The sequence below is a fragment of the Astatotilapia calliptera genome, chromosome 12 (genome assembly GCF_964374335.1).
Source record: "Astatotilapia calliptera chromosome 12, fAstCal68.1, whole genome shotgun sequence".
Classification (NCBI taxonomy): domain Eukaryota; kingdom Metazoa; phylum Chordata; class Actinopteri; order Cichliformes; family Cichlidae; genus Astatotilapia; species Astatotilapia calliptera.
In genome coordinates, this window is record NC_137433.1 from 34,937,768 (window position 1) to 34,953,615 (window position 15,848).

Genomic DNA, 15,848 nt, shown 5'->3' on the forward strand with positions numbered 1-15,848 from the left:
CTGAACAGCAAAGCTATGAAGACACTGAGTCAAGAGTCTGAACTGTCTCAAGATGGGGAATTCCCTTTCAGAGAGGAGCTAAACGTTTACAACCTGTTTTGAAAATGTGTAGTGTTGGTTAAAATTTGCAAACAAGCAGTGCTCACCTTCCATCTTCAGTCTGCTTTCGCTTGCTTCAACTGTCCTGTGACTTACTTTTTCTTTCCACTCTCTTATAAGGAGGCCAGTGAGATAAAAATAGGATGTGAGGGAGTTTCCTGAAAATATTTTGCTGTTATATTTCTGTGATGCAGGGCCGTGCAGAGAGGTTTAAAGGGGCGGGTGCTCAAAGTCAAAAAGGGGCACATTGAACCAGGCTGAATAACAACAACACACATTCATCAAGAATCTAATATGGGAAGGGCAGGGCTGTGTTGATCTGAGACTGTAGACATTAAAAAGTCCACAGGAGAGATGGTAGCTGATTAAACAAGTGTCATGAGATAATAACAAAATGCAAAGATTGGTGACAGCGCTTGGAACCATAAGGCAACAAAAAACTGTGAGAAATAATTTAGGCTCTGCCTGTGAATCACTCTTTGCTTCTCTTCTTCCTTCCATCCCATCTTTTCATATATCACTCTCCACTTGTTCCTGAGGAACGCGAAAGGAGACCTTCGGCGTTCTTATGGTACGTGGCGGGTTATGGCTGGAATCCAGTGAAATGACGCTCCCGCGGTAATAGACGTTCCAGCCCTGTATTCCAGCCCTAAACCTAACCTTATCCCTAGCCCTGACCATAACCTTATTCCGACTTTAATGATGTTAAATAGCGTGTTTCTAAGCGATTTGAAGAAAAAGAGCAAACATGTGTAGATTCAGTCCAGACGGTTCTCATATTTCCTCTTTTTTCCGAGGTCGTCATTTAGGAACGTGGTGGGTAGCCGAAAACGTAATATGGTGACGATTTGTCACCTAGCGTAAAATGTTACGCTTTGGGAGTGAGAACGGGTTGTGCTGGTATATATGTATCAATCTAATAAACTTAAACCTACGCATCCTCCCTATTCTGGTATTCTAAACAGTACCCGAAAGTAGACTGCTTGGTCGAGTTAACCTCCTGAACTATTTACAAAACATGGTGAAAACCTGAAATTAAGACAGAAGACTAGAGGTGAGACATGATCATTACTGATTACTGATGACAGATTTAGATATATTTTCATAAACCATTCATTTGCCACATCAATAAACACCATGGCAGGGCAAAATATTTTTTCTAACATGGCAACCTTTAAAAAGTGAAAGGAGATAGAAAGACAGATGAGAAAGAAAAAACTTAATTGACTTTTTGATGGCATTTTACACACAGTACTGGTACAGTATCTAGAAAATGTGGGAAAATGCTGGCATCATAAACAGTACTTAGCTACTTCTGAAGAAATTATGATGGGACCCTAAAAAAAATACTATGTACAATAATGGATTTCTATACATTTTACATCAGATGAAAACGTTTGTTGTAAGATTTATTTATTTTTTTATTTTTTTAACTTTATTTACAAACAACAGTATAACATACAAGGCACCGTCATTAATCCGATTATGTTACATCCTCGGTTGAGCATTATAGCAAGAAAAACAAACAAACAAACAAACAAAACGGGAAAAAAAACAAAAAAAACAATAAGCACAAAGCTAAAAGAGTTAGTACAAAAAGAAAGAACAGTCATTGAAGGATTTGAACCAAAGGCAAAAAATAACATGAGCAAAAAAGGGCAGTCATGATTATAAAATAGGGAGGGGTTTTTTTGGGTTTTTTTTTTAACATAGATTAAACTCTTTAAATAAAACAACAAGTTTATGGGGTTTCTTAGTATTCACAAGTTTCAGCGATTTAGCCCAGAGTTTAAAGTCATTCAGCCATCTGTTTATACATGGTTTAGCTTTAAAGTATCTGCATTTGTGAATAAAAAAATTTCCCATTAACAAAAACGTCCTAATCAACAGGTCAAAATCTGCATTCTCAGCAAGTATTCCAAACAGTAGCCAGCTCCACATGTCAGTCCAGAAGGAGTGCACTGATTCACAGTTGAAAAACAAGTGATCCAGACTTTCAATATCATTTTCACAAAATGTGCAGGCGTTCACATCTAAGTTAAATTTCCGTCTTAAGAATTCATTGGTTGGATAAACCTCATTAGTGGTCGACCCATGATCGGAAGGTTGGCGGTTCGAATCCACTTAACGGCTACCCTGAGGTACCCCTGAGCAAGGTACCGTCCCTACACACTGCTCCCCGGGCGCCTGCTTAGTGGGCTGCCCACTGCTTCACTGAGTGAATGGGTCAAATGCAGAGAAAAACAAGTAATTTCCCCATGGGGATCAATAAAGTATCCATTATTATTATTATTATTAATGATTTTAAAGTGAACCTCTTTTACACCTTTCTTGGCTGCTACTTCGAAGCACATTGTGCGCTGTCTGTCCTGCGTGCTGCACAACAACATTGAATATTTAGTATTTACTGCTGTTTACACTTAGCTAGATTAATGCGATGGTGTTGTGTGTTTAGTATGTTGCTTTGTTTTGTTTTTTTTATTTTTTTTTGCTTGTTTTCTATTCCTCTCTCAACAGGTGATCCAGGAGATTTTTATTTTTTTTCTCCCCCCCTTTCTCACTGTCCCTCTCCCCTTCTGTTTTTCCTTTCCTTCCTCTTTCTTTTTCCCTTTCCTATCCCTCACTCATGTCTGTCCCGTCTGTAACATCTGAAAATAAAATATAATAAATAACAAAAACAAAGATCGATGAAATGGACCAATACGGCAATGCCACGATGATCCATTTGGCAAAGTAAATCCATTGGGTATCCTTGTTGGTCTTCAGACAACAATTCTGATGGCTAAAGAACCAAATGGGACAGGCCAAAAAGAAAGAAAAAAAAGTGAACCTCTTTTACTTTAGGAGAAAGAGGAAGTGAGATATACTTTTTTCTTATCGCCTTAACCTCCATGGTCTCAAATTCTTTAAGGATATAATTTCTTTTAACCGGATTAGGGCAAATTTCGTTTATCAAAATATTCCTGATCACTTTGTTTGTAAACCTGCTGTCACCAAATTCAACTCCAGTTATGCAGAGCTGCCTCAGTCCAGAAGAAATTTTAGAGTGCACAATATCTTCTTTTATCATTGATCTCAAAGGGACTGGGATGGCTTTCACTAGGGATTTATATCTCTTAACAGTACATCTTACATCAAATTTCTCACAAAATGTCTCATGTTTTAATAAGACCCCATTATCATCCATAAAATGAGCTACAGCCCAAATCCCTTTAGATCTCCATTCATCCACGTACACAGATTTCCTACACAAACAGATATACCTGTTGTTCCATATAGGGGTATTGTGAGGAGTAAAGTTATGTTTATAGATTAATTTCTAGTAGAGAAGGACCTGCTGATGGAAAGCTGAGAGTTTAACAGGTAACGAACTGCAATCAAAGTCACAACGTAACAAAAAGTCTATTCCACCCATTTTGCCAAAAATCACACTGGGAATAATGTTCCAAAAGGAATTTTTGTTCTTAATGAAAGATCTTAACCATTTCAATTTTAGTACACCATTCATAACATCAAAGTCAATGGCATTAGCCCCACCCTCTTCATAATTCTTAATTATATAATTTTTCTTTATATAATGACATTTGTTCCTCCATATGAACCTAAAATTAAGATTATTTATAGATTTAATTAGTTTTGGAGATATGGGCAGAGAAAAGGCTGGATAGATTAGTCTGGATAGACTGTCCATTTTGGTTAGCAAGATTCTCCCAAACAGAGTTATGTCCCTTTGCAGCCACCTGTTTAAAATTGACTTACACTTTTCTATATTGGTACAGATATTCTTATTTTCTGTTGATGTCTTATCCTTGCAAATTACAATGCCTCTTTTTTGATCTGTATATTATTTATTGCTTGCAGGGGACACTCATGCAGAGCTAGAATTTCGCATTTATTAATATTCAGCTGTAGGCCAGAAGCTTTGGAGAAGTGGTTGATCGCCTGTAAGGCTAAAGGAATCTGGTCCTCATTTTTTAGAAACAGGGTGGTGTCATCTGCGAGCTGACTGATTATTATCTGTTCACCCATCACAGTTAACCCCTCAATGTGACTGTTTTTAATCAAAATAGACAACAGCTCAGGGCAGGGATAGCTCAGTAGGTAGAGTGGTGGCCCCATGATCGGAAGGTCGGGGGTTCGACTCCACTGAACAGCTACTTTGAGGTACCCCTGAGCAAGGTACCGTCCCTACACACTGCTCCCCGGGCGCTGCATTGGTGGCTGCCCACTGCTTCACTGGGTGAATGGGTTAAATGCAGAGGAACTATTTCCCTATGGGGACTAACACGCACACTTTACTTTACAGCTCAGCAACCATGATGAACAGAAGCGGTGAGCTGCTACATCCCTGCCTTATCCCTCTATTAACCTCAAACCTTGAACATGTACCATGTTCTAGCAAAACAGAGCTGTTAATGTCATTATATAGCATCTCTATAACATTGATAAATTCCTCTCCAAAACCAAAAGACTGCAGAGTTTTTAATATGAACGTATGTTCAACTGAGTCAAATGCTTTGTAAAAATCCAAGAACAGGATATAGGATGCAAGAACAGTTCTTATTTCTCTATCGATTCCTTTAATGCATCAAACAATAAAGTTCTTAGGTCCTTCCAGAAGAATTGATAAAAATTAGTAGTGAGTCCATCTGTGATGGACCGAGCAGTGAAGGAAACTTAGGCACAGGTTAAAGTCCAAAAAATGATTTTTTTATTTAACCCGAAAAACATAATTGGTTAACTCATGCAAAAAGAATCAAAATCTTGGGCCCATAAAAGAGGTCAAACTAACAAAACTCTACTCAAAGTTGACAACACAACTGATAACACAAACAAACTGACCTAACTTAATGAGACAAAGGGGAAACTTAAATAGTGGCTGATCAGCCCACAAAAACAGGAAAAGGGGTAAAACACACAAAACCTAACTAAACCAAACATAATGAACTCCAATTCCCCCCCATGGTCCTGAGTTATGGCGTGAACCAATTTGTAGCCTTCCTTTAAAGCTCGCTCCGCCCCTTTTCCACCTCTTGGCTCCTTAATCATGGGACTGGAACAGCTGCAACTAAGGTAACTCAGAAAACAAAAGATTAATCATACATAACAGTGTAAACTAAAATGTGCGCACTTATTTTAGAATGCAGTGTTATGTGGATATGTGAATGAATTCTAAACCAAAACCAGTTATTTATTGTTCTGTAAATAAACTCCTATATTTAAAGAAAGAAATGTGAATGCAATGTTACTTATAAGCCTCTACACTAACATGGTGAGATTACCACTGTGTGGCTGTAAGTGCAGCCATCACACCATCTGTCCCTGGGGACTTGTTTAATGCCATTTTCATGACCACCAAATCCGGTTCCTCAATTTTAAACTCTGAATCACACAGATCTTTGAACGGCTTGTCAATACATGGGATGAGATTATGAATCTTATCAAAGAAACTATCAGAATCAGTTGCCGAATATTCTGAGGAGTACAATTTGGAATAAAAAGTGAAGACTTCCTTTTCAGTCTTTCTGAAATCTTTACATTCAGTCCCATTTATCAACAAGCTTGAGATTAGATTTCTCTGCTGTCTACACTTTTCCAGCTTACTAAAATATGATGAGTTCTTTTCACCTGCCTCAATCCACTTGGCTCTCGATCTTATAAAGGCACCCTGGGCTTTCTCTAGGTAAAGATCGTCTAATTTAGTTTGTAACTCCATCAATTTATTCTTCTCTTGCACGTTTAGTTTTTCTTTACTACAGCACTGAGTTATTTCACGAAGTAAATTACTTTCATATTCCCGTTTTTCCCTGTTCAGTTCTTTGCAGAATTTTATAGTGAATTCTCTGATTTTGAATTTAATAAATTCCCATTTCTGTATATTACCCACTACTGAGTCATCATACGTTTGTTTTAAGATTCAGAGCGATAAACAAACAAGAGAGAAAAGCCGATCAGCTGATCATTGATCAGTTTCATGATTGAAGTAGAAACAGGAGAGGGAGGGGAGAGAATGAGAGAAGAAGAGGCAGCTGTGCAGCAAAGACACAGAATAACTCCAGCTTTGTGTCTTTTTCATTGTAGCTGAAACACGGGACAAACTGTGTTCCTTTTCACCTCAATACCAAACGCGCAATATTTTCTCTGTATACGAGACGATTCCGTTTTTTACGGGACAGTTGGAAACTCTAATAACTAACCTTATAAATGAGATAAAACAAGTTCAACATCAATAATATCATAGCACCCGCCCAGCAGTATAGAAACGAGTTATTGTAACTGACTGTAAAAAGTCAGCATAACGAAAATAAACTCCACCTAAACTTGGTTTATATCTGACCCAGACAGACTGCAGGTCATAACTTCTTACCTGAAGTTCAGTTCACTGCCTCGGGTCTCTGCTCCTCCTGCCTTTCCATCATTCACCTGCCAGCGTGTTGCATCTGCTGGCCTCCACCACTTGCTAATGTTACTGAATCTGTAGAAGCTCCGCAATAGCCACCACCAAACAATTGAGTTATTTTTACACATCTCCCTTCATCTGGCAAATCCACCAACTTTCAGTGTTTATACCGTTACGGAAAAAACGAAGAAAAAAAACCCCCATCGGCCCATAAAAACGAAAAATCACCGCCCGGTGGGCCGATGGCCAGTCCAGCTATGTAGCCTGCAGTCATTTTTTAAGCTCACCTTCAGACGCATTCTGTGCTGCTGAAGTAAAATCCCGTTTTGCGGCTTAGCAGGAGTTGCCGCGGTGTTATTGTGGAGCAGGGGAATTATTTTACTGCTATTGTTAAAGAATCATCATTACCATTGCATTAAGAATATAATCTGCAGCATTGATATTGCATTCAGAGGTTTAACAGTGTGTGTCTTTCAGAAAGATTAAAGTCACAGGCTGACAAGAAACTGCAGGCTTGCAGAGAGTTTGCAGAAGTGAAAGCAGAGTCTTAAGTTATTCTGAGCAGCTGGCTAGACGAGGCTATTTGAATTACTAGGTTATTCAAATTGATCATTGCTCTAACAATGTAACAGATAGCTTTAAGAAGGCCTTAAGATGTTTATGCATACAGTTATTATATTAACCTTGAATTCCAGATGCAGTTATAACTATTTTATACATATTGCATATCTGTGCTTATTTTGAGTTGATGTTCAGGTTCATTAAGGGTCTTAAGCTTCACTGGTGAGAGTGTCCAGATGATCCATGCTGAGGGAAAACTAGAACATAGAAGGATTGCAATACATGCTTACAAAACACTTATATCAGGTCATTTTATATTAAGTTTTCATTAGAGGTTCTTGATTAAAACATTTATTCAACATAGTACATGTAGTTTCAGTTAGGTTATTGTACCTAAGGATGAGCCTCTGGTCTGGTAAAAGGTCAGAAGTGCAACGGTGAGATGAGAGAGCATGTGAGGTCAACACACACACACACACACACACACACACACACACACACACACACACACACACACACACACACACACACACACACACACATTAGTTAGATTTATTTATAGATGAAAGATTATTACATATACGAGAGTGGTTTCTGTCTCTCTGTCTGGTTAGAGGTCAGGAGCTAGTCGGCGAGGTGAAATAGGGTGCAATTGTGGTTAGCACACAGACACACACACACACACACTCAGAGAGAATCATTTATAGGGGAAAGTTTAATCATGTTATGCTTTGATGTTGCAAAAAGAGCAGTTTGTCGCACAACTGCTGCTGAGGTGTCAAGATGACAAGCGAGCATCCGGCAGTGACAGGATGTACCTGTTATGAAGATAGAAGACGATGTTCTTTTGAACTGTGTTAAAAGTCATTGTGGTTTTGATTTGACGTATGTATATAATCTGTCTGTGACGTATGAAGGGGCGTCATTAATTTAAACCCTGATGCTATAAAAATCTGTGTATGCTTTGATTAAGTTGAAGATCAATTCCTGTCGGCGAACGGAGCTGGTCTTCCCACGCGTGTGTATTCATTAAAATCAGTTGTTTGACCAAGATCTTCTGGACCATGGTTGTTTGTACTCTCCTTCCTCAATTTTTGAACCTTAACATTATCCATGGATGATGAACAAGAATCACTCAGAAGTGTTCGTCTATGCTCTGTGTCAGGCGCTTCAGTAGATTACTCGCGCTATTAACAGCAGCCGATAGTTTTTTCTCCCCAGGACATAGCTTACATATTGCTGTAATGTTCTTGTCTGCTTGTTTCAGAAAAGTGAAGAGACGGGAATATGTCCATTTCATAAAACAGCCACACGCTTCAGCCGAGTCTGACATCTTCCGCTTTAGAATACAACTATGCAGCAAACTGGTGCGAAATGACGTGCACCTGCACTACAGCGATGTTAAAGCGGCAGAGTTTACTTCTACGTTTAGAAGATAAATTAATTAAATTAAATAATGATATTCAGCGAGTTTAATTATTTTACAATGTAACGCAAGTACATTGTAAGTAACTGTAATTAAAATACCTAAAAATGAACAGTAATTAGTTACTCTACTTTTTTAGTGGAAAAGTAATTAAGTAACGCGTTACTGTAATTTACACCCAACACTGACTTGGGTAATTTACACCCAATTTAGTAACGCGTTACACCCAACACTGACTACCACACTGCAAAAACTCAAAATCTTACCATGTTTTATCAGTTGTAACTGAAATTAGAGTTTTTGTGTTTTAAGCCTTTTGTTTTAAGGTTGTTCTATAGGTAGCATGAATGCGTACCACAGATTCAGATTCATCACAACAGATTCTGCTGTATTTTAATCTGGATCAATGTCTACATGGATCTGCAGTTTATACCTTCACCAGTGGAATGGCTGAAAAGTATAACTGAAAATATTTACTTCTGCACTTTACTTTAGAGACAGTTATTCTATCAGTCCACTAGAGGGGCTCACTGCCTGTGCTTATTTTTCTGTCCACATATTTGCAGTCATATATGAAGTCGCCAAAAACTCCAAACCATGAAGTAAATCCAGCTATTTGGCTTAAAACAAACATCAAACTCAAGCCCCAATATAAATACACATGATTAAAACAGAATGAGCCCCAACATTAAAGACTTTTATGTTTCGTTTCGGGGTTTTTTAATGTCACTGAACTGTGATTGAGATTCAGACACTGTTATCCCCCGTCCTACTAGCAGGAAGAATAGATCTATCTATCTATCTATCTATCTATCTATCTATCATTGAACAATCATTAACAATTATCACATTCAAGTTGTTATAAAAACATTTTTTATTTTTCACATTTTAGAATAATCTGAAGATGTAGAGTTTTTAACTTCTTTATTTTAGTTACTCACCAAAGAAAGCAATACATTACATTATTCATTACATTATTTTTTGCATTACTCTGTAAGAACTGACCTGAAACACACTGACACATGATTAACAACGTCACATCAGAAAAGTGATGTCACGGATGAAGGGAGCAGTAGAGATTTATTTTCCCAGACGTTCATATGACCAGAAGTGTTTACACAAATACAAGAGTTGACTCTTTGCTGATCATTAGAGAAATGCAGACTTAAGGTACTTCCACATAGGCTTCACTTTTCAGACCTGGAAACTACATCCATGGTTTGTATACAAAAGTTTAAAACAGGCCAATCATTAGAGGCACTATTATTTCTGTTAATAAAAGTATTTCAGTTCAAAGATGTCAGTTAAAAAATGTCATCTTCTCATTACAGCACAAACACTTATCGTGATAAGCCTGTAGAAGGAAATTTGTTGTGTAACAATACCAATGGTAGCAAAAAAAAACTAACATCATGCGTTAGCCTGCTGTTATTTAGTGTTTCTTATATTTATCAGTTTATAATTCTAAATATTATCCTGTCTTTTTCAAAACCTTTTCTAAAAATAATGTAATAATATGATATACAAGACAATATGTATGTAACAAAAAGTCAGTGATATTCCAGAATCAGTGTGTGAAGAATAAAAGTAAAATCATTATTCAGTGTCTTGTAGAGCCTCCTCTAACAGCAACAACATGAATTTGAGTGTGTCTGTGACTTTATCAGTCTCTCAAAATTCATGATATTCAAGATCAATTCTTTGATTTTTGGGCTGAAGGAAGACAACACTCGGTGTATAAATGCTCAATCAACAATCACTTTAATCCATACAATTCTTATTATTTCATATAAACACAATGCGCAATACATCCGGGATGGGAGATGTGCCTGAAGAGGGTCACAGCAGATCTCAAAATGTCGGCCGTTACTCAAACTCTTATACTCTCTGATGGCCCCCAGCTAGTCATAAAAATCTAAACATCCACATGCTTTCTATCTCTCAGTGAGCGTGACTTATGAATTTATATTGTAAAGACCATGTTGGGGGAAAACTCTGTAAAAAACCCAGGAGAAATAAAGACACAATGAGACAAAGTTACTTTCTTTATCAAACGTGTACACGGGTGAGCTGCTAAGAACAACTCACCCCATGCACAGTGGCTTGGTAATTTTTATAGGAAAGACAGTGAGAACAGGATAAGAAAATACAAAACAAATAAAATAAACAACTCCATATGTGGCGCTAGTCTCGTCAGCAGAGAGCTGGGAGAAGGCTGTGAGAGATAAAACAATCTAAAACAATATGTCCCAAAACAGTATGTCTTTGCTGAGAAAGTCTAAAAAGATAATTCTAAACTAATCTAACCATAGACAAAAGGGCATGCTTGCACATTTAAAAGAAGGTAAAGAAACATAGAAACATTTTTCCTGTAACAGACCATAAAACCAGAAAAGCTTTTCCATGCATTTCTGTTTAATCACATTCATCTCAAACTGATTCAAAGAAAACAAAAATGGTAAAATAATGTTAAGAGAAGAAAAACAAGATTGACATTATTAGACATACTGGAACTAGATTGGACTGGACAAGGTTTGGGGGTTTCTAAGAAGTTCACATTAACTGACAATTGCCTCAGTTTTTTCCTATTTCTGTTTTCTTTTTTCCTATTTTCGTTGTGTTTTGTGTGGTTTGCTGCGTTTTTCTGTTCAGTGGAACTGGATTGGACCGGACAAGGCTTGAATTTTTCTAGAAGTTCACATCGATCGACCACAGTCTGGATTTTTCCAGTGTGAATATTATCATATGTCCCAGTGATTGACGTTGTGTGGATCTCTCCATTACCGTAAGTACGCCTGAGGAGTGCTGTGAATGAAATATCAACTTTTTCTTTGCGCCGAACAGTGGAAAATTTACAGGAGTGGTTTGGTGGCACGGTAAGCACCACAGAGGCAGTGTCAGTCATACTCTCTGTCACAGTGGCTCCCTTTGTAAACTGAAACTGCACCTCTGTGCTGACCTCAATAGTTCCTTCTGCAAAGATTGGAAAGCCAGCCTTAATGGTGGTTTTAGCACCAAACTTGACAGAAAAGGTGAAGTCCCACCTCTGCTGCACCTCATTTGTCTTTGAGAGTGTCACTGTTTTCACTACTTTGTGACATTCATGATTGCTGATGGTTGCTTCATGCATGACCTCAGGAGGAAATTTGAAGACTTTAGAATCATCATTGTTGTATCTGATATTGTAGATCAGTTGGCTGATTACATTTTCACTGATGGTCAAGACCTTATAGTTGTTGTATGAACGTTCTTTTGTGATAAAAGGCAAGTACAAAGCCTTATCTTGAGTGGACACCTTCCCCAGTCCATAATGGTTCTTGCCCACATATATTTGCTTCCCTGGGCAGGTCCAGACTGAATTCTTTGGTACTGAACCATACGAACCATCATTCCACTCCAGGATCTCAAAGTTGTCTTTGTTAACCAGTATTTCAAATTTATAACCTATTTTATTCCTTTTATTACTGGAAAAGGAGCAATATCGACCCTTGCTGGGCGTATAAAAGCCAGCGTCACACTTGTACTTACAGATATAATCCACTCGATTAGTATAGCCATTGGAAATCGAGACGGTATGATTAGGAAGAGAGTTGTTCCAGGTCACCCACATCAGGTTAGTGCCATTGATAGGGACAAAGGAGGAAGACTGAACTTGCCTCTTCTGTCTGAAGTTACGAACACTTAAAAGTGGCAGATTTGTTAGCATCGGTCTGTTCACTGAAGTTGGAGGGATGCCACTGGAATCTGTTCATGTGGATAAAAAGGAAAAGGACATGCATGAAATTTTAAAATGCAGATACACAAAAAGTAAAATGATGGAAAAATCATTAACCACCAGAATAAAGGTAGCAATATAAAGATTTTTTGAGATTTTTATTAATTTCTTTCATTTGCATCACTTTGCTTGATGACCAGGTGCTATCAAAATACACCGTATAATAGCATCATTATATAGCATCAATAGGGGGAAAAAAAAAACATAATTAAACATAATATATTATCATTTTACTTCTATATATTTCCTTATTATACTATTAAGAGAAATATTATAATATTTCCTTAATATTTAACTTTTTTCCTAAAATGTGATTGTGACAACATGTGTTGGGAACCTAACTCAATATAAGAGGGAAGGGAGGGAGGGGTTGTTTTTCTGCTCTTTTCTTGGAGGGGGATTTCCATTCCAGAGTTTTCCATTCCAAACTGTAAATTTAGCCAAGAGCTGGGCCCAGCTCCAAATAAAGGGGTACAAGTATATACTGCTTGGGCGTTGTGCTCTATGTCTGTTTGGCACACTATTCCTTTTACTTTTAAACCCATTTGAAACAGTATGAAATGAAGTTATTAGCCTCTGTATCACATTTGCTGTCAGACATTTGATTATAAGCATATAATTTACCAAATTTCTGCTGACAGTTTGTGCTTACCGTCTTTCTGCTGCGTACTGTTCTCAATGTCATGAGAACTGGCTGAAGACAGAATTAACAGGATCAGCAGCAACAACACTGGCAAATGTATGTGGGATATGAAAACAGGGGAAAAAATCATATAATCAGGAGTGTATAAAATCAATAAAAGCTCTGAACAGCAAAGCTATGAAGACACTGAGTCAAGAGTCTGAACTGTCTCAAGATGGGGAACAGGGACGTGCAGAGAGGTTTAAAGGGGCGGGTGCTCAAAGTTAAAAAGGGGCACATTGAACCAGGCTGAATAACAACAACACACATTCATCAAGAATCTAATATGGGAAGGGCAGGGCAGTGTTGATCTGAGACTGTAGACATTAAAAAGTCCATAGGAGAGATGGTAGCTGATTAAACAAGTGTCATGAGATAATAACAAAATGCAAAGATTGGTGACAGCACTTGGAACCATAAGGCAGCAAAAAACTGTGAGAAATAATTTAGGCTCTGCCTGTGAATCACTCTTTGCTTCTCTTCTTCCATCCCATCATTTCATATATCACTCTCCACTTGCTGTCTATCTGAGAACAAGGCACAACTTGCTATTGCAATAAACTATAATTTAATTATCCACACCTAACAACTCTTGCACTTAATCTATAATAAAATGATGACAGAAAAATGTTATAGCACTGCCTTTAGTAGCCTCATACAGCTCCTACTGTTTCCTCCTCATGTCCTTACCAGCCATGTCTGCACAATGTTATATCATGAGTAATATTTTTTTAAATCCAGCTAAATAAAACACACACATGCACACACACACAGTGACATTTTAGACCTTCTTAAGAATACTGTATATACTATGGGCATCATGGTGCTGATCCAGAATCCTTACATTATTATTCATTACTAGAGCTACAATAATAAAGCAAAGAGGAGGGGGAAGTAATAAATATGAAATAATGTATTTATGATGATTCCATTTGTTTCACTATCCACTCTGTGCAGGGCAAAGCTTATTACATCTTTAAACTGTAGAGATACAATCATTTTACTGCTGTAAAATCCAACTTTTGTCTTATTTAAAATATAAATCTAATATAATCTGCTTCTTAATGTATGTTCTTTAAAATACAGCGTGTGTTTTTTAATATATTATAATTATAATAATTATTATGTGGACATGCATATTAGATCGTTTTTTAGTGAAATATAATCCCTCCAGAAAGGCAGGAAATGCCCAGAAACTTACTTTAAAACTAAATATGTTCTAAATACTTTAAAACTAAATATGTTCCCTAAAACGGTGACAGAGCTACAGACCCATGACAGCCTTACACAGGTAGCCAGCAGCTATGACCAGCACTGCTTGTGCAGTTAATAAAAGGACAGATAATGTTTGTCGCGCTGTTGCACACACAGCATGCTCGTTTGTTTCAGTTCGTCAGTTGCAACAAGACAGCTTACCAACGTGTACGTAATAAGCTAATACTCCTGTGTGCTACACACTACAGTGTACGCTGTACAGCTACTTACTGGTTTTGTCGCATCAGTCTGTGTCTCTGAGTTAACTTGTGTTTCTCCTGCAGCTGCGGACCGCAAAAAATGCGCGTGCTCTTTGTGAGCTCGTTCCCGGCTCGTAACCAGCGCGTTCTGCCGTCGAGGGCGATCATTGGTTAATAGTGATCATGTGACTGATGCAAGCCAGATCCTTTTATTTAGCAAAACTGTGATTAATAGTTAAATATTATTGTTGAGGGGCACAGACAGGACTCCGCACGCACACACACATAAAAAAAATAAATAAAAAAAATTTAAAAGTTGCCTCAACAAAAGGGCACTTTGGGCACCCATCAGGAAAGGGTGCTCAAGCCCCTCTAGCCCCCCCCCCCCCCCCCCCCCCCCCCACTCTGCACGTCCCTGATGGGGAATTTGTCACGGTCAGGTTGACCCAGTATTTTGAGTTATGTTTTGGTTTATTTTTGAATGATTGTTCTTTATGTTTCTCTGGTGCTTTGTTGGGTTTTATGATGAATCTGCCTTTCAAGTTACTTTGGTGTGTTTGATTGTTTCCTTATTCTCTTAGTGCTTGTGATGATGATGATTATGATGATGTTCTATGTTCCAGCTTATTCTGGTTTATTCTTAGTTCTGCCCGTGTTAAGTCTGTGTTTCCTAGTCTGCATCCTTGTGTCTTTTTTTCTGTTTTATTGTGAAAGTCTATGTCTTATGTTAGTGTGTGTGTGTGTGTGTGTGTGTAGCCCTGTGTTTTCCTGTGCCCAGTGTCGCGTCGTACCCTCAAGCTGTTTGTTTCCTTGTGTGCCTCTCTGCAAAGTGTGAGTTTATATTTTTCCCAGTTTAGTTTAGTATGCTTTTCCCCTGTCAGCAAATACAGCTGAGTTTTTTGAGTTCATCCCTCGAGTCTGAGTGCCTGCATCTTGGGTCCAACTCCTGCCTGCCACACAGCGATTCATGACAGAATTCCTTTTGAAAGAGGAGCTAAACGTTTACAACCTGTTTTGAAAATGTGTAATGTTTGTTAAAATTGGCAAAGAACACAATAAGCAGTGCTCACCTTCCATCTTCGGTCTGCTTTCGCTTGCTTCAACTGACCTGTGATTTCCTTGTGATTAAGTATGTGTGTGCTTACTTTCTCTTTCCACTCTCTTTTAAAGGGGCCAGTGCGATAAAAGTAGGATGTGAGGGAGTTTCCTGAAAATATTTTGCTGTTATATTTCTGAATGGGGGGAACAGTCTAAACACAGTCGTTATCAGGGTGTTGTTGTTCAGCTCCAGCCTTGAGACCACAGCTGGCGCCGAAGGGGTATCCGCGTGAAATGATGGTGTATTTTACTTTAGTGCGAACAACTCATATGAATTTCAAAGCTGTTCTAACAGTCCGACACTGGTCTCTCAATCTCCCGTTGGAGAGCCGTGAGCTTCTCCATGATGTTAT

The 15,848-nt window shown here is 38.1% G+C and overlaps 1 protein-coding gene across 3 annotated transcripts; it reads right to left on the minus strand.

Annotated features, from left to right (window-relative positions):
• Window positions 1-10,224: 10,224 nt before the first annotated feature.
• LOC113033714 (natterin-3-like) lies at window positions 10,225-15,543 on the minus strand. 3 transcript variants are annotated; one of them, XM_026187771.2, is made up of 3 exons: window positions 15,468-15,543; window positions 12,914-12,991; window positions 10,225-12,230 (listed from the first exon to the last, which is right to left on the minus strand). In XM_026187771.2, exons 1-3 carry the CDS (start codon window positions 15,472-15,474, stop codon window positions 10,927-10,929), a joined length of 1,389 nt encoding a protein of 462 aa, XP_026043556.2. In that variant the 5' UTR covers window positions 15,475-15,543; the 3' UTR covers window positions 10,225-10,926. The 3 variants fall into 3 exon arrangements, with proteins under 3 accessions (XP_026043556.2, XP_080165596.1, XP_026043554.2); XM_080309470.1 differs by lacking the exon at window positions 15,468-15,543 and adding an exon at window positions 14,429-14,547; XM_026187769.2 differs by lacking the exon at window positions 15,468-15,543 and having other exon boundaries at window positions 12,914-13,173.
• Window positions 15,544-15,848: the final 305 nt, after the last annotated feature.